Below are 24,506 nucleotides of genomic sequence, written 5' to 3' on the forward strand. Positions count from 1 at the left end.
ATTTTTCGAAATTGAGATTTATGCATCGTCTGAAAGCTGAATAAATAAGCTTTCCATTGATGTATGATTTGCTATGACAGGACAATATTTGGTCGAGATACTATTTGAAAATCTGGAATCTGAGGGTGCAAAAAAATCTAAATATTGAGAAAATCGCCTTTAAAGTTGTCCAAATGAAGTTCTTGGCAATGCATATTACTAATCAAAAATGAAGTTTTTATTTATTTACGGTAGGAAATTTACAAAATATCTTCATGGAACATAGGAACATGGAACAACTAATGATTTTTCGCATAAAAGAAAAATCTATTATTTTGACCCATACAATGTATTTTTGGCTATTGCTACAAATATACCCCAGCGACTTAAGACTGGTTTTGTGGTCCAGGGTCACGTTTGACCTTAATTGACCAATCAAAACCAAGTATTTCAAAGAGACATGTAAAAATGAATGTTATTTGTGGATTTTTTTATAGTTATTTTAAGTTTTCCATTTAACATGAAGTTTTAATTCATTATTCTCTGTGTCCATGCCTATTTTAGAGATGCCTATAACCATTTTTTTTTTGTTCTAATGGCAGCTGCGCTAGTGTCAGCCGTTTTCTAAACTATGATCCCAATGGATAAATATTTTGAGCATTTATTCCATGACGATAGCTTTGATTGATTTCTGCCTAGCACTCTATCTTTAAAAAGCCACAGTGAAGTATAGCAGTTCTGTTTTGATGGAAACAAAACAAAAAAACATAATTCATTGAATTCATTATATGTTTGAATTTGACAAAAAAAACCCTGTTCAGGTCATATTTCACTTATATAGAAATCAAAAGAGAAATATTTTTGCATGAAGAAAGTGAAGCATATTTGTAGAATTATTAGGATTTTTGCATTGTGGAAACAGGATATTGTAATGTGAAAAAATGGAAATGTAACATATACATTATTATTTTTATCACTTAATATTATAACTATATAATATAGTAATGAAAACCGTCCTGTCTGCAGGATAATACAGTTTTTTGTTCTTTTGACATTACAAGAATTTAGGGGGCAATTTTTGAAATCGTCATGAAAGGAATGTCACAACAGAAAAAATCTAAATGTCTAAAATGAATTAATGAATGATTCTTTTGAATTTGAAGTGCTAATTGTGAACATTAGATTAAACTAGACAAATTATTAAATATATGTCATTAATCCTGTTTTCTTAGATGAAAATGGAAAAGGACTGTTTCTCACTAAATATGGATGTTAAACACTTTAAACCAGAGGAGCTGTCAGTGAAAATCAATGGAAATTTCATTGAAATTCATGCCAAACATGAGGATCGTCAGGTAGCAACTCACAATACATAAACACTGAGCACTGCCCTTTTGTAAAAACCAGCATATGCTGGTTAGATATGTTTTGAAGCATGGGAGCTGGTTTAAGCTGGTCCTGAGCTTGTTATAAGCTGGTTATGAGCTTGCACAGGACCAGCTTAGCTCCACTGCTTCAAAACATACCTAACCAGCATATGCTGGTTTTTTCAACAGGGTGTAAACCAACACCTACCCAAACCTTTGCATGTGACTGGCTTTACTGTTTAATATCCACATGTCATCCCCAAGATCACTGGCCTTGTGCCGCAAGTAAACATTGAGTCAAGCAGAGTGAAAGACGGACCATTCATTATCACCTGCTCAGAACGATGTTGTGCTTTCCTCGCAGGATGATCACGGTTTCGTCTCACGAGAGTTTCTAAGAAAATACCGTGTCCCTGCTGGTGTGGATCCAGCCTCTGTCACTTCCTCCCTGTCTTCTGATGGCGTTCTGTCAGTGACAGCCCCGTGCAAGCACACAGACGGCCTGGAGCGCTCCATTCCCATCACCCGTGATGACAAACCCGCCGTGGCTGGGTCTCAGAAGAAGTAAAGCTGCTAGACTTCCATGTTTCAACTTTATGTCCCTTGTTTTCCCTTGTCCCACTGTGCTCCTGCTACATTACAAGGGAATAACTTATTAGCCCAGTGTTTCCTGACAGGCCAAAACTTATGTTGTCTTTGCTACAGCGGCTAGAGAAGAAACAGCTATTAGGTTGAAAACTCCATCAGCGTCAAACTAACTGTAAACACAATCTCTAAATGATGAATTTTACCTAAAAGATTTTCATAGAAATACACGTTTACAATAAAGTGTTGTCTTCTGTTGATGCCACCAAACAAAGGGGCTTTTGTATATCGCGCAGCCTTGACAACAAGACAAAGTATTTGAGTGTAGGAGTATTTTTCCCTGGTAAAGACAAACAGGCAAAAATGGGCCATTGTATTAAGCTGGATCAAATGGCAAAAAATGCCATAGTCTCTCATTATTAATGGTGTGATTTGCAGGAAAGTCAGAAAAACGGGAAAACTTTACAATAAGGTCCTATTACTGTTACTTAAAGGGGTCATATGATGCGATTAAAATTTTTCCTTTCTCTTTGGAGTGTTACAAGCTCTTAACTTACATTAACAATGAGCAATATATTTCTTACAGTATTTATTCATCTTTGTTAATGTTAATTAATAAAAAATACAACTTCATTGTTATTTCATGTTAGCTCTGGTCCATTAAATATTATTAACAGATACAACTTTTGATGTTGAAATTAACACTAACTAAGATTAATAAATGCTTTATAAGTATTTTTCATTGTTAGTTCGTGTTATAGTTAACTAATGTTAACAAATGGAACCTTGCTGTAAAGTGTTTCTTCTGTTATTGTGTATTCTGAGTATGTTAAAATGATTTGTTTGAGATGTCACAATGGCTATTGTTTTTGGTTTGAAAAAGTATGTTTATTTTGAATTTAATTTGGGACCAGAGGACACAGTGAGGGAATGTGGATACGTTCTTAAAAAAGTGACAGTATTTAAGTGTTTTGACAAGCTTTGTGAATGTTGTTCTGGTTTTTGATTGGTTAATGACACATTTATGCACTGCGTTGCTTCACACTATACTTTCACCACTGTATTTTCACGACAATAGCAGGAGCAGGGCTTTAAAACCCAAGGTTAAAGGGGGTTATGAACCCCTTTTAAATAAAATAATATGAATATGTTGCTCAACACAGCTTTAAACCGGAATTAAACGGTTAATTGTTAATTCATGGTTAAGCAGCAGGAATTGCAGGTGCTACTCACACAGCGGTACGGTTCCAAGAATTGCTGTTACTGCAACAGTTAATGAAAATGAAAGCATTTAAAGCAAGTTTATTCATGCAAGCACGGTGTATAGGTCAAATGTCCCCCTTGAGATTTACTAAATAATATTTGAATGTTACTTTTGAGAGTGAGATGTGAGCTGAGATGTCTGTGCATGTGAATAAGGGCCAAGAATTTATATTGTTTACAATCACTGAGACTATTCAGTCTCTTAGCAATGGCTCACTTATTCAACAATGGTAAAGCTGCTAATATCAAACTAAATCAGTAATTTTTTTTATATGGAAAAGCAACATAAGCAGGTTCTGACAAAGATGTAGGATAAATATCCTTATTTCCTTATATTTATATCACTCCGCTAAAGCAAAGGCCTAAACTGCTGCATTATCCCCACTAGGAGGTGTAAGTGAGAAGGAGAACTTCAAAACATGGCTTTGCACTGTCCACTGCTTTCCTCATTAATCACAGCTGAAGCACTGAATTAACTAATTAACGTCATTATATAATTATCAATAAATGCTTCAGCCATTCGAAACCAGTGTGAACTTTCTTTTTTTTTTTTTTACTCAAAATTATTATTTTTTCTTTTATTACATAGCGTAGGCTAACTCAAAATGTTCAAAGATTAGGGAATTCAATGGTCTGGCAGATATTTAGTCTATGAGTAGGCCTACAAAATATATGTTGAAATGGTGAATTGCTCTGCATTTTAAACTCAAGTATAGGCTAGCGCTGCTTGTAGAAATTTTTGACTTTCCTCACTATCTCTCAACACTACCAATTCGTATGTATTTTACGAGGTGGCTAATGCAGTAAAGTACAATATAATTGAAATTGAGAACTAAAATAATCAAACCTCACTATGTATGGAAAATCAATCAACATGGGTACATTTTCTTTTCACTATATGCATGATTAAAAAATAGACACATGCTTGAACAAAATATAATAATACTTTTTATCAATATTTGACAGTGGTTCACTCACAGAAGTCAGTTGGAGGCTACTGAAGCTGATATAATTTTGGGAGCCAAATTTCTCTGCCAAAGGCTTCAGTTTGTCTCTGCTACACTCCCGCACTGAGGCTCTGAAGTCTCCCCCACTATTTCTACTCTATGTTGAGGGCCTTTAAAGACCAGTCTGTAGCAGGAGTTTGGCACACACTTAGTTTGTGGAGGGTCCAGCTCTGGTTGGTGGCCAGGGAAGCTTCTTGACTCTCTCTTCGGGGCTGAAAAAGTGAAAATATAAGGTTCTTTACAGTAAGCATATTTATTTTGTTGAATTCAAAACTAACTAATAAATTAAAAGTTAATACAAAGTTTTTAAATTAAATTATTTAAAGAAAAACATACTTGTGTAAATCGGCCGAATGTCATCTTTCTTGTAGCTGGAATAATATGTGGTTTCAAAGTAGTGGGAGAACTGTGAGGAGTAGCAAATTCAAGGTTATCTGGCTGTTATTTGTTTGGTATTGGGACACCTAAGTGACACTTAAAAATGCATGGATGTCACTGCATTACACAACTAAAAATCCAACCAAATTTATTTTAAAGAAAGATAGCACTAGCACACTTTTAAAGCAAAACATTCACAAAATAGGCTAAGTTTTAAAACAAACAATCAGTGTTCAGTGTTTAAAATGATTTGCCTTTTTGTGATTAACAGATGTTAGTGGAACATGTTCATAGTTCATGTAACTAGCTGTGGTTACTGGGCTGGGCACTTCATAAAATAATAATAATAAAAAATACTAAAAATCATTGCATACTGCTAAAAAAAGTGAAGCTGTGAAGGGATTGCAGATGCTTCTTGGTTTCATATTTTATTAACTAATGCAATGAAATTCAAACATTTTTAAATGTGACTTACAGCACGTGGCTATGAATGTCATTATTTTACTAAACAATACCAACCTGATGCGGAAGGGGGCGTCGTAACGCCACAGTACGGCGAGTGTCAACCCTCTCTTCTGACCAGTTACCAATGAGGGTGGCATTTGAATAAGAGTCTTCATTCGTTGAACACCGCCAACCATACTGACGAAATTTGGCCTCGTCGGCAAAATCATTCCAGACCTCAGCTTGCCCAGAAGCCCGAAGCATGTGATGAAAAGGAGGGTCGTTTGTCACCCAAGACATCGTGCCACTAAATTTTGTGTCATAAAAGAATAGACTTTTTAACAAACTGCAACAGCAACAATGTGCAAAATTGGCCTAGTTAAATATTTTGTTAAAATTAACTAATGCAATTTTTTCCACCAAAATAAATGAGCTATTTTGCAATGACGGTCGCAATTTTACAAGCGTTTTTATAATTTAAAATCTCATTTTTGTTATACTTTTTTAAAAATAATAAATAATACATTCTCAAAAATACATGCTTTTTGCAAATAGCCGACTTATGCAATCATTCTCATCAGACAGTAACTTCACCCTAGACCACACACATTTAAATATTTGTGATAGTCGTCCATAAGCTACATAGTCGCCCATATCAGTACAGCCGTTTACATTTTATTTACCTAGTTTGAAGTTAAAAGATTTTAATCAACTGTAAACACGCACTCACCTTGAATGCCCAGTATTACGCGATCCTCGAGCTGTCATTGGTCTCCATGGAAATGCGCATGACGCAACTCGGCTAGAAACCGAATATCTACTGCTGAAGTCGTGTGAAGATAATAAAGGCTGATGCAATCATTTATCGCTTGAGTAGTAATTGATTTTCTCTTTAGTTTTCATTCAAAACTTTTTTTTACCAAAAACATCACGTGATACAAACAAACAGCGATCACTTGCGAGAGTAGCAGCCAAATAGCAGCAGCTCAGCTTTATTCAAACTATTGCATCAACAAGCATTTACAGTCTACAGTCACTGGTCTATATGTTTTCCTCTTCTGAATAGTAAGAAATCTTTAAGTTGAGTTGCCTACTAGAAATAATAAATGTAGTGACACACTATAAAGTGCAGAGTGGAATCAAAAATCGTGTTTATGTTCCAGCCGAGACAGCAATCCTAATAGCAGTAAAAGTCCCATTTCTGAAAAGACAAAAAAAAAAAGTATAATTAACCTTAAACGGATGTTTTTTATTACATGTATTTGTCAGTGCATCAGTTTTTTTTTTAATCATAGACAAAAGATTGAGATACACACATCAGTCTTGACCTCAACCTCAGCAGGCATTAAGGCATGCGTCTCTTCAACAACACTGCTGGGGAAATATCCCAGACGAGCTTCCTGGTCTCCATAATATGACCCTTGAACCTTCACAAACAGTTATCTTCAGTTATACTTTGTGACTTTGTTTTTGCACACGTTGTCAATACAAGAAAATCATGCAAGTTTTAATGATTAAAATACTGCAATTGAGTTCACTCAGTAATACAGTAGATATAGGCTACTTACACTGCCAGCCCAAAAGAGGTTCCCACGGTCTTTCAGCATGGCATACACATAGACAGACTGGCCTTGGTGAATGTGAATGAAGCGGCAGTCTTGTGGGTAATAATCCTGCAGAGCTTTAGCGATGAGAATGGGATCTGTGAATACACAATCACACGGTTTAGATGGATAGGCTATTATACCAATTTTATCACCATTTAAAGTTTTTTTTTATCATTATATATAGCTTATAGAAAAAAAGAAAAAATCATGTCCATGTTGTTTGTCAACTTGTAAGGCAAGTCTTTTTTTTTTTACCAAACTCTTTTATAATATAAAAATAGACTGTAACAATTTCAACAAATTCATATTATTATTTTTAACAGAATTTATTAATCTAACCGTCCATTGTTATGTTAGCTAAGGTCCAATAAATAATAATTACAACTTTTGATTAAATAATGCATTAGTAAATATTTAAATGAACATTTAATAAAATATTTTAATTGTTTTGATGTTATTTAATGTTAAATAATGTTAACAGATGGAACCTTATGAAGTGTTAACAAAGTGATTTATGTTGAAATGGAACATTTAAAAGAAAACACTAAAAGAAAAAAAAACTATCCTGAAATTTCCCTACAATTAATATATTAAAGTTAAATCAGCTGGTTTGCATTACTCACGGCTACACTCTGAATCGGCGCATAGCTTGTTGTCCGAGAGTTTTGGCATCTGCCTGCCAGCCTGAGTGTTCAGTGGCAGGAGGCCACACAGCACCAGGAGAAGGGTCCAGTTAGCACCGTGTCTCTCCATCTCTGTGTGTCTGATTCATAGTTTGTTTGAACAGGACTAAAGCTCAAGTGGGAGGGGCCAGTTGAGGCCAAGCCCCACCCATTTTCAGAAAGTATACATATAATCAGGGACTGACTGGGAGTAAAAAACGGCCCTGCATGGATTTTCTCCCAAATAGGCCCTCCACAGCTACAAACAGTCACTACTATCTCACAATATTACAGCAATCCTATCGCATTTATGGCAAATAACATCACAAAACCCATGGTGACCCTGCTGACAAAAACAATAGAAACCATCACAGAAATTCAAATGATTTTCACTACACTACAAATACCATTACAAACATTACAAACCATCAACTTTTAACCATTAAAACCATTCAATAATGCTTTCCTGTAGTGTGTTTTGGGACATATTACATTAGGGATGTGATGGTTTCAAATTTTTTTTTCAACAGAGGATAGAAATAAATGTATTGTATGAACTAAAATACTTGAAATCTACATAGAGCTGAATGCAAAATGTATATGACAATGACAAACATAAACCTAGAATCTAGAAACCTGAAACAACAAAATTCTTAAATTTGAGTATTTATATGTCTCTCGCTCTCTCTGTGTGTGTGTGTCATGTTAATCAGACTAATCACTTTATAGGCTACTTCATTTACTCAATTTTCTAACTCAATAGCTCTCAAATGTAACCCGTTGTAGAATCGCTGCTGTCTTTTAATGAATGAATGGAATATTCATGCCGGACATTACGGAGTGATAAACAGCAGTGGACGCTGGGACCTGGGATTTTACTATAGTGCTATAGGCTACATGCTGTGTATAGTGAGAGAGGCGGGCAAAGGTAACCTGACGTATGTTCGCTTTTTTTCTTTTAGCTTCTCCCAACCGCATTTATCTTCATGTCTTTTGCTTGCCATCACGAGCCCACTCTCCTCCTACGCGTCAGTTTCGGTTTTCTTATAAGCAAAATAGATTGCATTAGCGCCCCCTTTTGTCGGCCGTCAACGTCACTTACTGTCACAACTGACACTTTTTGTTTGATGATGAACCAGACTTCTCCAGAACGTCCAGATGGCCAGTCCGGCCCCTGCATATAATCCATATAATAACAGGAAAAATTGCAGTAACACTCCACTCAAATGAAGTGTGTTTACTTATATAGAAGTTAGAACACAAGTAATTCTAATTACTAAGTAATTAATTTTTCTCTTTACCATTTAAGGACAAAATCCAACTACTATTGCAAACATAATTATTCAGTATATGATACACTGACTGTCTTTTTTGTATGTTATTCAAAATTCCTTTTTATTTTTGTAGGTTTTTCTTGTGTTACAGCTGTAAGCCAAGATTCAGAGCAGAGCCCATAGTTGTAACTAGCTTCATTCAGGGTCTGTAAGAGAAAAATATGAAGTCAAGAAAACAGGAAGTATTGCTGCAAGTTTCACAGACTCTCACTTGTGTAGATATTGCTAATCCTATCTGAATCCACAAACAGTTCGTTATTACCACGGTAAGGGACATAGCCAGGCCACGGGTCCCATAGCAACTAGTTACAGAGGCTGAGGCCTTTGCCAGGGGTTGAACAACCCGTCCTTTCACAGCAAAAAAAAAAAAAATCAACACTCACTTTGTTTCAGAGGATTCCTTATGGTCTCTCTGAGCCACTTCCATATTTGGATCACCTTGAAATATCACAAACAGTCCAACAAAACTAACTGTACATTGCAAATCCAGTACCTTACTACGTGAAATCGTGATCTCCAGTTATCTATCAGGAAGAAGCTGGTTGTCTGTGAATAGAAGCTGCTCCCTCCACAGTGGCGTAGGGTGGGTTACTTTAACCACAAAGTGGCAGCAATGAGCAGGTTACCTAACAGCCTCTGAACGGGTTCTTTTATGCCTGGTGAGAAATGTTTTGGCAGTCTGCATAACATCTGACACTGTGGAAATTACGAATACTTCACTTACCTATACAGCATTTCAAAGAGAATTATAAAATGATCTTTGAACACTCTGAAGCATGTTGTAGTTATAAAAATGTAGAGATTAATTGAAAGTTTTATGAAAGTTTTAATACATAAGCACAATCCTTTGTTATGTAATTTCTTTAACATGTGGGAAGAATTAATCAATCATATTTTCAATGCTTTATGTAAAGAATTATGATGGCACAAAAGAAAATAGAGAGAGGCAAAATGTTAAAATATTTAAAAAAAAAATGTATTTTTTATTTATTAAGATAAAAAACTAAAATAAGACAGTAAAGTTCACTGGAAATTTTCTTATGAAACTGAATAGAGATTAAAGTCCAGAATTGTAAATTTTTTTTTAGCATTCCTTATACTTTAGTGTAGCTTAATTCATTGTGTCAGGAAATTGATCAAATTCAGATTTGAACTACATACATTTTGATTGTGCTTTTTGGACATCTACAATAATGTAAATTAATATTAACCAAAAATAATTGTAAAAATAATAATTTGTGACAACTTTTCTATTGAAAGTAATTTATAAAAGAATATGATCATTTATATTCCAAGGTAGGCAAATTTGTTTAAAAACTTGTTAAAAACTTATAAAATATGAAAAGTGAACCAAATGCATACAAAGGCATACAAACAATAAATGAACAAATAAATTAACCATAGTTTTTTTTTTTTTTGAATAAACAGCCTATTAAATATTTACAATTACAGCCAGAGGATACATTAGAACAAACAGAAAAACAAACAAATAAACATAATGACGGTTAAGTTATATAAAACAATTAAATGTTTACAAAAATTAGTTTGACAGCTTTCTTATTTTTGGAACTTCATATTGTTTTTTTGGTTTGTTGAACTTCTGCCTTCAAAATTCAAAACAATGGTTTAATTCCCCCATGTTTACAATAATGAATAAATCGTAGTGGTTTTTGTCCTTTTTTTATATATATATAAATCGAAGTTTCATACTATTATCAGTGACTGTATCTCACCTGAACGCCTGACGTCAGCGTCACCTACCCTTTTTGTGTGTTTGGGCTCCTCCCACTAAACTGATGACGCCACGAGAAGGTGTGGCTTAATTAGCTTTACAGCAGCGCTTCCAAGGCGACCAGTAGTACCTCCCTGTCACTGTCACCTTTCATGCTAAGTTTGGAGCAGGAACTTCCCAGGTAGGAAAAATAAAGCACTACTTGTTCTAAATAGTCAATAGGAACGTTAATACTACTGAGAGACGCTTTCTTACCGATTTTACAAGAAATTTGTGTTGAATATAAAACATTCATTTAAGTTCTTAAGTCTTTTAATAAGCCTTTATTTGCTGTGAAGTTGATACGAACAGTTTGGGCTGTTTTATTTACACTACATTAGACTAATGTAGTTGATTCAACAGTTTCAATGCCATTAAAATACCACATTATGTTAATAATAAACACTTTTAGCCAGAGGTTCTGGTTTACATCCATTTATATCATCCTGTGCCTGGGTTTCCTCCATTATGATCCACATACAGGAAAGTAGTTCCTGTTTTATTCCAAGAAAACACTTTACAGCTATGCTAAATAAAATAGCGGTGAAATATCAGCATTAAGGAGGTCACCTATGTCTTGTGCTCTTTAAAACCTGTTTAGCCAATTGTAAGGGGTGTAGTCACTGGGCCACTGAGGAGTCTTGAATGACTACTGGAATGTGAGAGAAACACTGAAACTTTGTTATGTTGGTCATGTCCACAAAAGAAGCTCCTAGACAACAATAGAAATGCCCAAAGGTAGAAATGGATAATGTGGTGTTTGGATACACATACTGTATAGGGACGAAATCCAAGCTCTTTACAGTCCAGGAGGATTAGATATTATAAATGAAAACACCTGCCAGCTTTGTGTCATAATTTTCAGGGTGAGTTCCAACACAATTCACCTGTTTCAACACGCTTCTTTCCATAGGGAGATTTATAAGGAAGTCTCAAGATAAAGCAAACAATAAATCAACTGATGATTCCACCCTTGGAGGAAGCTTCAGCCTCAGTACACCCTACATGTGACACACACACAAGGGTTGATCATCTTTTGAAGGATATAAAAAACCAAGAGGTGTCAGGTTCTGTGTTTTCTTGAAAATCCAGTCTAGACTACAGCCTTGGACATTTAGACTTGGAAGGATGCAGATGAACAACTTTTGACTATCAGGACAGTTATTTGGAGTCCTGCTTAGCCGTGAACTTGAGGGACGGACCAATGTTTTCATCCAAGAAGGAGAACCTACCCTCTCCCATCCTGGAGGATTCTTTCTTCTCCTTCTCTTCATCACACTCTTCCTCCGGTCACCGAATCATGGCTCCTATAATGGGAGCAGATGATCTTCTCGCCTCACCTCAGGATGACAGCAGTCCTACGCTGCTGGAAAAGGACCTGATCTTGGCTGCTGAGGTGGGCCAAGCTTTGCTGGAGAAAAACGAGGAGCTGGCTGCTCAGATAGAGCAGATGGAAAGGGAGATGGAGGTATGAATGAAAATGAGTGCTCAGAACTGATGGAGTCTCTATAAAGGCCTGTTAACACCACAAACGTTAACTATAAAGTTTTACTAATCATTCCACTAATCAGTTCTATGAGAATAGCGATAGTCCACACCCCAACTATAACAACACAGAGGAATGATATTGTTAGAATCACATTCAGAACAATTTTTTCAGCTGATAAAATAAAAACATTAACAGTCAATCGGAATCCAGCCGACTTTAACAAGCTCAAGCATTTAAAACCGCAAACAAAGTACAGCAACTGCAGTGCATGCTTATAATAAACAGAACATTATTGTCTGCTGGTGTGTACGCTAATATAGCCTAGTTATCTTGATTGTTCTTGGTGTGAACGGGCCTTAACTCTGTAAAGTAACGTGTTTATGTTTATACATTATACCGTAGCAGTTGCTTACACCATTTTGATTCACTATTCTGATTTCTTCTTTGGTTAACAGTCTAAACTCTTTTGTTTTGCTAACTTTTTAGAATTTAATTAAAATATTCTTTACTGTCCAGCAGAGAAATTTGTCTCTATGGCGCTGTACACACAAATAATACATTGTTACTTCTTTAAATCTATTAATATCTTCTATAAATAATAACTGCATGTAAAACATCTATCGCAATACAAATAAAATGCCCAATAGAATGCATTGCAAAACATCACAAAACATTACAAAAAAACCTTTTAAAACATTATAACCCATCAAATGTCTACAATTGAAACCATGTAGCAAATGGCTATATGTGCCAATTTTATTTTAACACCTTATTTAATATTGTAATGGAAGAAAAATTTAAAAGGTTTTAATAGATTAGATTTACACCACCATTAATTTTTTTAAATATTTAAAATGAATACTTTTATTCAGTAAGGACACATTATCGAAAATGACAGTAAAGATTTTATTTCAAAGAAATGCTGTTCTTTTGAACTTCCTATACATCAAATAATCCTGAAAAAATATATCATGACTTGCACAAAAATATTAGGCAGCGCTGATCGGCAGAGCAATGTATTCAACATTGATAATAAGTACGCAGCAAATCAGCATATTAGAATAATTTCTAAAGGATCATGTGACACTGAAGTCTGGAGTAATGACTGCTGAAAATTCAGCTTTGCTCACACTGGAATAAATTACATTTAAAATATTTTGGAAATGAAAAAAACAATATTGTAAATTGTAATCATATTTCACAATATTGCTGTTTTTTTATTGTATTTAGATTCAATGAATTCAGCCTTGGTGAGCAATAAGAGAAAAAAATTTGAATGGTAGTGTTAAAACAATTTCTTAAGATGCTGAAAACTGCACAGTGGTAAACATCTACTAGAGTGCTTGACAAGAAAGTACAAGAAATAAAGATAAAGAGGCAAACGCGCAAACATTATTGATTTTGAGTGTTTATATCTCCTGCATAGTGACATTATGTTGCATATGATGCAGCAAAGGTAATAGTTTATGGTGGCTCTTCATTTAGAGAGAGTTTGTATCAATGGTCTCAAATAGTGCCAAAAACCTGAATGATAGAGAACCTGTTATAAAGGTTACATTAAATCAAACCTATTAACATCATTAAAGAACTCTTTTAAAGTGTGTGATTTACAGACAAAGTTTGTTTGTCTCTGTACAACAGGCTATGCAGCAGGAGAAACACATGCTGCAGCGACGTCTGGATGTGCGGGACCTCGAGGCAGGTCAGCGGGAAGCAGAACTGCAGGCTGACATCACAGCGTTGCGTGCGCAGTTGGAACAAAAACACGTTCAGAGTCGTGACCGGCGTCGTGAGGAGAGTGAGCAACTGACTCAGCTGTCCAACCACAACCAAAAACTTGTGGAACAGCTGGCAGAGGTGACCAATCAGAAGCTTTAAGTCCCCAGCTTCCTGTTTTTAAGATGCATGTGGGTAAACATGTCTAGTGACGTAGTAACACTGATACAGTTGTATACAGGGCTGGAATGAAGATCAGCAGGTTTAAGTATCTGTCTTATGTCAGAAGCAGTCCTAGAAATAATGTTTGACTACATCTAAACCTTTCTCTCTCCTTTTTTTTCTTCCAGGCAGTGGCCTTAGAGCATACTTTGCGTACTGAGCTTCGTTCTTTGAGGGAAGAAATGGAGGATACAAGTTTTAGCAAAACCATAAGCTCTGCTAGACTGGACAGTCTGCAAGCAGAGGTATACAGAAAATTAGTGATCCAAAGTAGAATTAGACCTATAAATCGGCCAGGCCAATTAATCTTCTGATATTTTGACATTATCAACTTTGATTTATAGCAGAATAATCAAAGAAAGTACAGTATGTTGATTCACTGTTTTTGTCTGTTATTTTTCACTACTGATCCTGTATCATAGAACAGGGTTATGAAAGAGCGCTGTACTCATATGGATGAAAGATTGAAGTCAACTCAAGAAGACAACCACCGGCTGAGATCTGAGAGGGATGGATTGAGAGAGAGGGTGACTGAGCAACAGACCAGTCTGAAAGATAAAGAAACGGAGGTGAGGAAGATGTGCCAGATGATAGAATTTGGGTAGGAAAGTATATAGCAGATGGGGAGCAAATCTCTATGTAGGATAGATATCAAATATAAATACTGTATACAGTTAGAATTTACACCCAACATTCAACATAATAATTGATTTGTAGCATTTAGTGATGTGAAGCTGCACCAGGGCTCGTCCTAATCTACAAACTCAAACACTACAGTACTGTTGGAAGTCCATTTCACACTTTTAAGAGTCCACTACAAAGAATGAAGCACTAGTAAAATGTCTAATTCATATTATGAAATATCAGCTATTAATACCCTGAAAAAATGCATGTGTTCCTCAAAAATATTAAGCAGCATAACTGTTAATAAAATAATCACCTATATAACCCAATAAAATGCATCGAAATTGATCAAAAGAGTCAGTAAAGACATTTGTTACCAAAAAAATCTATTTCGGATAAATGCTTTTGTACTTTTTATTCATCAAAAAAATCCTGAAAAAATGTATGACTGGTAAAAGAATTGAGCAGCATAACTTTTTTCAACAATGATAAGAAATTTTCTTTTGCACCAAATCAGTCTATTTTTGATCAATTAAATACAGCTTTGCTGAGCATAAGACACCTTTCAAAACATAAAAAATGGAAAAATGAAAACCATACTGTATGTTGCTTGTAAAATATTTTATTTAGTCAGAATATATGGATATTTTTAAATTGCTGTCAGTGGAAAAAGATGCTGTAGTTAGGACCAGCAGTGAATACTGGACTTTGCTAACCTGCTAAACCTTGAGCCTTTGACCTTAACAATTAATAGATCTGTAGCTTCTAGCAACTTCTTCCTTTGTTGTTTGCTGCATGCACAAATAAAATGGCTAAATTTAAAAAAGACTTTTATACTTTAAAAAAAAGATTGTTTAATTTTGATTAATTAATTTTTCTAAAAAAAATTATATATATAAATTCTGTTCTGAGAGGCATTGTGGGAAGAGATGCAAACTTTGAAAATACACTGAATATAGTGTACCATATGGCCACCGTGACATACTATTTTCAAAGTACTATGATTTGAGGCCAACTAAATCTAATCTTGCACTATACTGTTGGTCCTAAATAGTACGAGAATTGGGAATTGGGCAGCCTAGGTTTCAGGTTTAGGTTTCGCTGGTAGAGTCCATCCATCCCTAGAGTTTCAGTCTAGCTGTCTCTGGCTCTTTCACAGCTGGAACAGGAGCACAGCACAGTGTTTCAGCTGCGCACGGTCAACCGAACCCTACAGCAAAGGGTTCAAGCCCTGGGAGAAGAGGCCAGTCTGGGGGAGGCTACCTGCTTCCCTATGTCACTTCAGAGTGAGATCCAACAGTCTCAGGTAGCACTCAACCCCTGCTTAGTGAAAAGATAGGTGTGCAATGTGCATGCTTCAACTTAGCTTGTAGCAAATAATTACTACACTCACTGCAAGTGACGTAAATTGACTATCAAACGTCTTTATGTTTTAAGTATGCAAGTGCATGTTTTTCTCCTCACCTCTCACCACACTTTCTATTTCTGCTGACTGGTTGTTTTCATTTTGATCTCAAACAGGCCAAAGAAACCATTTTGGCCCATTCAGCCATTTTGCAAGAAAAAGAAGAAGAAATTCAGAGGTTACAGAAAGAGGTTAGCTACATGATACAATGACATCACAATAGCATGCATATAGACGGAGTATCTTCATCTATGGTGATATGCAATGTTTTGTTTTTCTTTCATCAGCTACAGTCTAGAGAAACTGAATTAGAAGGGCTCCGGGAGGAGGTGAAGCCATTTCATAACAGTCCTGGCAAACCTACTTACAGGTGAGAACTGGATCAAAAGGCTTTACAACCTCTATCTTCTTGTTCTCTGTGTGTCATATTTAATGTCAGAGATAAAGTGATAAGCTAACGATATGTGATGAATGGGGGATATTTTCCATAATAGTCTGAGGATAGATTGAAACTGTCTATTGTTTTATCCAACCCTATCTTTTTTTCCTTATTACCCATAGTGCCTTGGAAGAGGAGATCATTTTGGCCCGACAAGAACGTGATGCACTCAACCAGCAGCTTCTGAACACTATCAGACACAAGGTGGCACTATCTCAGGAAGTTGAGTCTTGGCAGGTTGGTAACTTGAAATTTATTTCTAATCGAAGTACTACTACAGGAAGCACTATTCACATTTTTTTCCATAAAATGTATATCTACTATGCATTGCACAGAGAGCCGTATTTGACATCCTTCTCGAATTCAGAAACACAGTTCACAGAAACACTGTCCTCATTAATGTTTTTTAGCCAGGCCAGTGCAGTTGTTTGGTGTTCCTCAGAGGTTAGTCTTAGGACCCTTTTAGTTCCTGCAATGACACACTGTATAGAACATACACTGTATTATTGTAAATGATGGTTAACCTCCACTATGCATTGCATGTATTTATTAATAAGTATTGATTATATATAGAAAATGTGAAAATCTAGTTTTGCTTTCCTTTTGACCAACAAATTCCAGGAGGACATGCGTCTAGTGATATGTCATCAGGTTCAACTCCAACAAAAAGAAAAGGAAAACGACAAAGAACGGACAGGCCTTCAAAGAGGCACTCGCACCACCAAATCATTGCGTGTACGTGGGGAAGATGGAAGGAAAGGATTTTTTTCTTCTCTGTTTGGGGGAGACTGACTGGAGGACAAATAAGAAGGGACAAGAAGAAAAGGGAATACAGTAATGAGAGATTTCTCACTTTTTTTCTACAAATGTAAAGTAATCATTAAAATCACCCAAATGTGTAAATATAAAGACAGTAGAAAGAAATTATATGCACTCCATAGTGGCACTATTGCATATGTATGTTTTTCAATATTTATTTGCAACTTCAAAATCATACATAAAAATAAATGTATAGCATTTACTTTTTCTCGTCTCTTTTTTTATAGGAGGGGTTAATCATTCTTAAACCATAAAAGAAATGGTCTCTTTAGCACCATTAAAGGCATCGTTCAGTAAGGCATTATGCAGCATTACAGTCAGTAACATTTCGTGTAAACATGTAAAACTTTTGCACTCTCAGGCTGTCAAATTTTTCAAACACAAGACAGTTCCCCAATATTCATAATGACCCATGATGATAACAAAATCTTTGATTATATATTGTAGCACCATTTTATAATAGAAAATGTTTAGAAAGTGCTTTACAGAAAACAAGTGTTTGTACATAACACACTGACATACATATGGTAGGATACGACATGAAAATAAAACCAGCGCAGTAAAACTGTTGTCATGGAAGACACATGAAGATTTTTATATATTTTGTGTTAGTGTGCCAAACATTCTATTTCCAAACATTATTTTTTACAAAATACTGTAATAAATAAAAAGTGTGAAAAAAAGAGAGAGAGAGAATTCCATTAAAATAATTGTGGGAACTGCAAAATATACTTTTTAAGCACTTGTGAAAGGATGCTGTAAAGAGAGTATGTTTTCAAAAATAAATAGATTTTTTTATTTTTTATTTAACCGTTAACTTCTATTACATAAATCAAACTTTTGGAGTGACCACCATTTACCGTTTTGCAGTTGTTTCAAAGTAATTTTCATCTTTAATCAGATACAGAGATTTTCAGTACAGTGGTCTTAGATCCCAAGTAGTGTAAATTATGGTATTATAATTATGGTATGTATTTTGCATGACATACAATACACAAGAATACACTTAGAATTTCAATTGTCCAACATTTCTGGTATTGCACTGCATCTTAAATTGCTTCATGTAGCACCTGGAGTTCGTTATCAAAGTGTCTGAATGGCCATTTATCGACTAGATGGCTTCTCATGTGACGAGTTGCATCACAGTGACACGCTGCAGAATGTGTAGCTCCAACTTATTCCTGAAGTAGGCACACTTCCATAGTTCAAACTGTGTTCAACATGACCCACTAATAGCACCTCAACTGGGCAATCAGCAACAAGATGGCCATTATCCAGCAATGTTTAGGTCCGAAGTTCCTTCTATTTGACCATACAGAATTCAGCTTGAGAGTTTAAACGGATCATAATATCTGTAAGATCCAAGAGTTCCTGATGCAGGAGTTCTTGTGAGTTCTTGCAGGAGAAAACTGTAAGTGCTATTGAGATGAAAGGGAATATTAACGGATAGTTCTCTCCAGGTATAACAACCCCCAGATTTTGCTTCTATACCAAGTGTTATTCCCTCATGGATATTCTGATCTTCTGCATCACTAAATTTTCAGTTTTACATGTCTACTTGCATGGCTCAGGTGAAAGGTGGATACTTTTTTACTTGAATTTGGTTGCAGACTCCACCTTTGGAAGTAGGTTCAGGATATGTATATCCTCTTTAAGGGCCCTCATAGTTTAGATAGTAGAGATTTGGAAGTTCATAATACTTTGTCATGTCTTGGTTCATAGCCACTCTCTGAGTTAGAATCAGGCAAGAATAAGCTATCCTCCTCCTCTTCAGCAGGCACTTCTCTTTCACAGCCACTGCCAGAAGAACAGGAAAGAGTTTCTTCTGCATAATTGCTATCCATCTCTGAGTTTACAAACGCATTCACAGTAACCGTTTGTAGTATTTTGGATGATGTTGAATTGTTTAAAGTATTAGCACAGAAAGATCCCGATTCAGATTCACTACCTGGATGCATACTGTCATCATCCATTTCAGATATTTCATTTTCTTCACTATCTTCTATATCATTAGCTAGTGTGTACTCATCACACTGATTTGATGCCTCAGCCTCCTCATCTTGTTCTGGTGGGTTGACACTGGCGATGGATGACGTAAGGTTTTCTCTCGGTTGATAGAACATAGAGCCATCCTTGGAGTCTTCTTCCGATGAAGAAAAACGTCTCTCTGCGTTCATTTCTTTTTTTGGCGGGGTCACTGTAATTGGCTGGGATTCCTCAGGGGTTGGTTTTAGGACCCTTTTATATCCTGGAATAACAATCTGTAAAGGACATACAAACACTGTATTATTGTAAAGGATAGTAAACCTCTACCATGCATTGCATTTATTTATTTGGCATCATTTTACAAGCTTCCATTAGTTAACTTTAGTCAAAGCATTAACTAACATTAATAATGAACAGTTGTATTTTTATTATTATTTTTATACCACTTAAAATAATAGAAAAAGTGGCTCAGAAAACAAAGTTATTTCCTAGAAAAGCTCTAGCATCATTTGTTTGCAGATGCCACATAGTTGGATATTTTGTGTCTTTGAAATTCAGATTTTCAATTCTTGGGGCCTATATACACATAATAAATGTATATTGTATATAAAAATATGAAACACCTTGGAAGGGTCATGTTAAAAAAAAATCAAATAATGTTCACAAAATGATAAATGCAACTTAAATTCTAAAGTCAAATTAGGACATACACAAAGCTTTATGAACTTCAACAAGTATTGAAGAACATACCAAAGGTTTTGGAATGCGGAGATTCTTGATTTGAAGCCTCATGTGGTAAAAACAACCAAAAGGCAAAAAAATCCCAGTTGAAAAAATAATCAGCAGCATGGCCACAATGCACACCACTAGCACAAAGCTTCTAGTAGAATCTATAAGACACATTAACATATAAACAATATTGTTTTAATAAAGTTGCAATGTTTTTGAAGTAAAGCTATGCTCACCAAGGCTGCATTTAATTGATCAGAAATATAGCAAAGCAGTAATATTGTGAAAAATGATTCGTTTAAAATAACTGTTTTCTATTTTAAAATGTGATGCAATGCTGAAGTTTTAGCATCATTACTTCAGTCTTCATTGTCACATGGTCCTTCAGAATTCATAATATGTAGATTTGCTGCTCAAGAAATATTTCTTCTTATTATTTCATAATTTTTATAAATGTTAGAAAGAGTGCTGCTTTCTAGTTTTGTGGAAATTGTAATATATTTTCTTCAGGATTCTTTAATGAATAGAAAGCTCAAACAAGCATTTACTGTATTTGAAATAGAAATCTATTGTAACATTATACATTTTTACTCTCACTTTTGATCAATTTAATGCATCCTTGCTGAATAAAAGTATTAATCTCTCTCTCTCTAGATATACACACGCTGAACAGTATACAAATAAAAATATATCCATTACCTAATAGAAATGCGCATTTGGTGGTGTTGAAGTTATTGTTCTTCGAGGCTTGTTGATGACTGGCAGAAACACTAACACAATAGTTCTTGCCAGGTGGCACATCATGGAAAATGTGGGGAGATTCAGAGGCTGATATCAGTGCTACAAACTACAAAAAACAAAACAATTTAAGTGATGCAGTTATGCATGTAGAAATTTCATTGTAATAATCAGTGATTGTACATGACAAAAATATTATGCATTTACCTTTGATTCCCCTGCAGGACTGCTCTCAAAAAGATACAGCAGGTATTCCAGTGGTTTGATGTCTGGTTTTAATTCCAGCCAATGACTAAAATTAATTTTAATGGACTTTTGTTCAGTTGAGATTTTTACATTTGGGGGACTCAGGAGTGCTACAGAAAGTCAAACACAACCATTTCAGAAGAGCATTATTTAGCTTTGCTGACCAAAACATTACATTAATTCTGAAAGTCTTATTTAATATATTTGAACTTACTGTCTCCATATGGCTGGAAAGACTTTGATGTAGTTGTCCAGTTGGAGCTCGTTCCTTTAAATGTTGTCTTGACCCTCACAAAATAATTCCAGTGAAGCTCATTAGGTTGCCCATCAAAAGTCAGTTCGCATTTCCGTATGGCTGTGTTAGTGCAGTGTGGAGTGTGATTCCACTTTCCTCCAGCCCTTCCCAAAAAATTAGTACAACTATTTTTAGAAATCTATTTGACAAGTCACAAAGTATTTTTTATTGATTTATTGATTTATTTTTGCGAATGTCTGTATGTACATTTTTTGTGCATTTATAAACTCCAAGGTGTATCTGGTGTCAGGAGGATTTCCTTGTCCAGGAAGCCATTCAGCTGTAGCCTTAAAATCCATTAATTCCACAGTCAGATTCTTTGGAGGAGAAAGAATTGCTAAAAAAATAAATAAATAAGGGAAAAATTAATTGTTGCATTAATTACAAAACAAACCAATTAAATATGAATAAATGCCAAAATACACAAGCCAACCCATATTGACAACAACAGGGTGTGTGCATGCAAAAAAACAGTATTTATATATTTGCATTGTGAGATTAAAAAGGAAGGTTACCATTTGCATTACGAAAAAAAAGTACACTACCTTTAGATGGCGTTAGACATATTTGAAGCAAAGCAAACATGCAGGCTAGAAAGCGGGTCATCGTGTCATTAAATCATGTCAAACCTTTAAAAAAGGCTGGAAGTTTATCCTTAATCGCCCCTGCAAAAAGCAGTACAAGACACATAATTACAACAGATCGATAATATTTAACATGAGGTTTGGAGAAATAAAAATATAGATGAATAAAAACAGTATTACATAAATAGAAATATGCAAAATAGCATGATTAGTTTGGTGCAAGCAATATTTGACTTAAAGGGCCAGAACAAGTTTACAACTATAATATTAGAATCATTACAATACCAAAAGGAGAAATAAATGAAAATAAAAACAGTACGTGTTCAGTAAAAGCCTCAGTTACTAATTATGGACAATTCAAGTCACACTCACCACACTGTAGTCAACTCTGTTTCTATAAATAAAACGCCAGTCCTGAAGACAGCAGATCCATCTTACATACCAGCAGCATACTGAGATTGGGTTTAAACAAATGATCCAAGACAAATACTATACTGCTATCAAAGCGTCACTCGTTCACTACAGAGAATGTCTTGAGGGTACGTCAAGCAATGTTTTCAAGCAATCTTGACAAGACTAAGAAAAAAACCTTTATCTGTCTAAACATTCTACAGTACACAGAATGAGAGAACAACTATCTGCAGGTTTGCACTGGCAACATATTAAACAAGTCCAGACTTCTTTACTGATCTAAAGGTATATTTGGGACTTAAGCACCTCCCCTGTTACCTGGAACATGAAAACAGGTTGTTCCAGTCTCCAGGATGGAATCTCGTCTGTCGTCCTCATCAATCTCCACCCAGCATGCACCTACTACAAGCACAATTACTGATAAAGGGAATTATGTTGTTCTGAATATAGTAAGCAGAAGCTTCATGATATGAATGAACAATGTTATTATTAATATACAGTATATATTTTTTCAAATAAATATTGGTTGAACAAGCTTATTTTAAAGTCCCCATGAAGTCAAAATTAAAGTTTTTTGGGTGTTAGTATCAATATGTTAGTCTAGTTATCTATAAGGCAGTGTGCTCCAAAACAGTGACAAAATTCGCATTTAGAAGATAAAAGCATTCAAAGCTTGCAGTCCGTCACTTCCGCCAAAACGGCTCAACGAATTTTTGGCGTCACATCGTACTTCAGCTTCTCATCAAACTTTCTGTCCAATCAAATGCTCTCTAGAATCCGAAGCCCCGCTGAACGGCTCTAGCCCAAGCAAGCTGTGACATAAACGAACGCTTTTGGCTATTTTAAAAAGGGGCGGGGCTGCTTGATATGTCCCGCCCTGTCTTCCTGTTTCAGTTAAAATGACGTCAACACATAGAGTAACGCTGCGTGTTTCTAAGCATTTCAGGGGACCTTTAAATGTCTTGCAAGTGACCTAACTGCAATTGCAATAAATAAATAAATAAACATAGAAATTGTTATACTAAATACTTTTATTTCTATTTTATAATGCTATAGCATAATTCTCTTCCCAGATGAATCATTTTTGTTTTGTTTTTGCCTTATAGTGCGTGATTACTCATGTTCCTCCAACATTTTGTGTTTTATCTTCTTTTCCAGAATTTTCTGCAATTACATAAGCAATATCACGGTAAATGTACTTAATATCAGGTTTTGGCCACAGGCATGAGTCATGTTTTTGCATACTAAATTGTGGTTGGTTTATTTCTTACATTTATTTAAGCATCTACAGCTTCATATCATAACATGTTCATTCATTTGGCCAGAGGAGAACCTTTTTTTCTCCATTTTTGTCATCTGATTTTGAGAGTTTGGGTTTCTTGCCATTGTTGACTTTAGCTTGCTTAGTTGAAGCCTAAAAACACTTAATATTCAGTAACATTATCAATATGACTGCACAGACACCATCAAATAAAAACAAACTGAAATAAGCTGGAAGATTGTCTTCTATAGAACTGCTTTACAACTTACAGTTAACCAACTGAACTGAATGAAAATTGAATTGACTTGAGCTGGATAACAACATTACTGCCTTCTGCAGAGCTGCTTATAGCTGAAGTGAACTTCTTTCCAAATTTAATAACTTTATACTGTTATTGAATTGAACTGAAACAACACTGAACTGACTTAAGCGAAATAATTACACAATTGTCTTTCCAGAGCTGCTTTAAAGTAGAATCTTAATAAAAGTGAGTTTCCATAACTGATTCTGCTATTTTTACTGTGAAGCTGCTTTGAAACAATCTGGATTGTATAAAGTTCTATAGAAATAAAGGTGACTTGACTGGATTTGACTAGCTGCCTTTACAAGTTGAGAGAGACAAGACTATTGGAGATGGAGTGAAAGGGAATGGGAACATGCTATGTAATTTGCAGTCGAGATTTTCTTCCTAAATCATATTTTGTTGGGACTATATAGAGTTCCCTTTAGGAATATTTGTTGGGAATACAGTATCCTTATAATATGTAAGGATTCAGAAACTTTGCATGTGCCTATATAACCTCTATGTCTATAAGTGCTAGTGTTTATCATAAGTTAGTTTGAGGCTTGGATCCCCTACTTATTTCTATCAACTTTGGAAGTGTGTAGAACTTGTGTAAATGCAATATAAAACTTCTTTTTTATTTGAATGATCCTGTATTTAAGATAGACTTTCTCATGAACACTCAGTTTCAAAATTCCTCACAAAACATCTACAGAGTTTCTATATTATAACATTCATCTGTGAGACAGGTGCTTGAGAAAACTGACAGAAAGAACACAACCATTTACTCACTGCTTTATTTACAGCAGCTCTTTATAATGATATCAAGATCTGACCTGAAGCCAAAAGTATCTACAATACT

At 35.2% G+C, this 24,506-nt stretch overlaps 6 protein-coding genes across 9 annotated transcripts in view; 2 read left to right on the forward strand and 4 right to left on the reverse strand.

The window, feature by feature from the left end:
- The window catches only part of cryabb (crystallin, alpha B, b), a 4,777-nt gene extending 2,847 nt beyond the window's left edge, over positions 1 to 1,930 (forward strand). The window contains exon 3 of the mRNA XM_016557214.1: positions 1,711 to 1,930. Coding sequence (XP_016412700.1) covers positions 1,711 to 1,914 — 204 coding nt within the window. The 3' untranslated portion in view covers positions 1,915 to 1,930. The remainder of the gene's footprint in view (positions 1 to 1,710) is intronic.
- The window catches only part of LOC107743803 (uncharacterized), a 35,046-nt gene extending 30,907 nt beyond the window's left edge, over positions 1 to 4,139 (reverse strand). Inside the window, exon 1 of the mRNA XM_016557212.1 lies at positions 4,126 to 4,139. The gene's annotated coding sequence lies outside the window, so the exon portion shown is untranslated. The remainder of the gene's footprint in view (positions 1 to 4,125) is intronic.
- cfap68 (cilia and flagella associated protein 68) lies at positions 2,656 to 5,835 on the reverse strand. The gene is made up of 4 exons (XM_016557213.1): positions 5,754 to 5,835; positions 5,099 to 5,330; positions 4,538 to 4,607; positions 2,656 to 4,413 (listed from the first exon to the last, which is right to left on the reverse strand). The coding sequence occupies exons 1-4, from the start codon at positions 5,789 to 5,791 to the stop codon at positions 4,238 to 4,240; spliced, it is 516 nt and encodes a 171-aa protein (XP_016412699.1). The 5' UTR covers positions 5,792 to 5,835; the 3' UTR covers positions 2,656 to 4,237.
- A 129-nt stretch (positions 5,836 to 5,964) lies between these two features.
- Positions 5,965 to 7,524, reverse strand: mia (MIA SH3 domain containing). Its single transcript, XM_016557216.1, has 4 exons — positions 7,254 to 7,524; positions 6,592 to 6,725; positions 6,340 to 6,450; positions 5,965 to 6,224 (listed from the first exon to the last, which is right to left on the reverse strand). Exons 1-4 carry the CDS (start codon positions 7,381 to 7,383, stop codon positions 6,201 to 6,203), a joined length of 399 nt encoding a protein of 132 aa, XP_016412702.1. The 5' UTR covers positions 7,384 to 7,524; the 3' UTR covers positions 5,965 to 6,200.
- A 2,936-nt stretch (positions 7,525 to 10,460) lies between these two features.
- Positions 10,461 to 17,713, forward strand: bicdl2 (BICD family like cargo adaptor 2). Of its 4 annotated transcripts, XR_001640426.1 has the most exons (12): positions 10,461 to 10,539; positions 11,311 to 11,865; positions 13,528 to 13,743; positions 13,953 to 14,069; positions 14,247 to 14,393; positions 15,608 to 15,754; positions 15,970 to 16,044; positions 16,141 to 16,223; positions 16,415 to 16,529; positions 16,703 to 16,736; positions 16,914 to 17,253; positions 17,702 to 17,713. XR_001640426.1 is itself a non-coding variant. In XM_016557217.1 (11 exons), the coding sequence occupies exons 2-11, from the start codon at positions 11,602 to 11,604 to the stop codon at positions 17,162 to 17,164; spliced, it is 1,449 nt and encodes a 482-aa protein (XP_016412703.1). In that variant the 5' UTR covers positions 10,461 to 10,539; positions 11,311 to 11,601; the 3' UTR covers positions 17,165 to 17,672. The 4 variants fall into 4 exon arrangements, 3 of the variants coding, with proteins under 3 accessions (XP_016412703.1, XP_016412705.1, XP_016412704.1); XM_016557217.1 differs by lacking the exon at positions 17,702 to 17,713 and having other exon boundaries at positions 16,914 to 17,672; XM_016557219.1 differs by lacking the exons at positions 15,608 to 15,754; positions 17,702 to 17,713 and having other exon boundaries at positions 10,462 to 10,539; positions 16,914 to 17,672.
- An 841-nt stretch (positions 17,714 to 18,554) lies between these two features.
- Positions 18,555 to 22,253, reverse strand: crfb12 (cytokine receptor family member B12). The gene is made up of 8 exons (XM_016557227.1): positions 22,062 to 22,253; positions 21,651 to 21,770; positions 21,313 to 21,442; positions 21,025 to 21,209; positions 20,772 to 20,920; positions 20,526 to 20,673; positions 19,848 to 19,987; positions 18,555 to 19,372 (listed from the first exon to the last, which is right to left on the reverse strand). Exons 2-8 carry the CDS (start codon positions 21,709 to 21,711, stop codon positions 18,803 to 18,805), a joined length of 1,383 nt encoding a protein of 460 aa, XP_016412713.1. The 5' UTR covers positions 21,712 to 21,770; positions 22,062 to 22,253; the 3' UTR covers positions 18,555 to 18,802.
- Positions 22,254 to 24,506: the final 2,253 nt, after the last annotated feature.

The sequence above is a fragment of the Sinocyclocheilus rhinocerous genome, unplaced genomic scaffold (assembly GCF_001515625.1).
Source record: "Sinocyclocheilus rhinocerous isolate Xijiao unplaced genomic scaffold, SAMN03320098_v1.1 scaffold2272, whole genome shotgun sequence".
Taxonomy (NCBI): Eukaryota; Metazoa; Chordata; class Actinopteri; order Cypriniformes; family Cyprinidae; genus Sinocyclocheilus; species Sinocyclocheilus rhinocerous.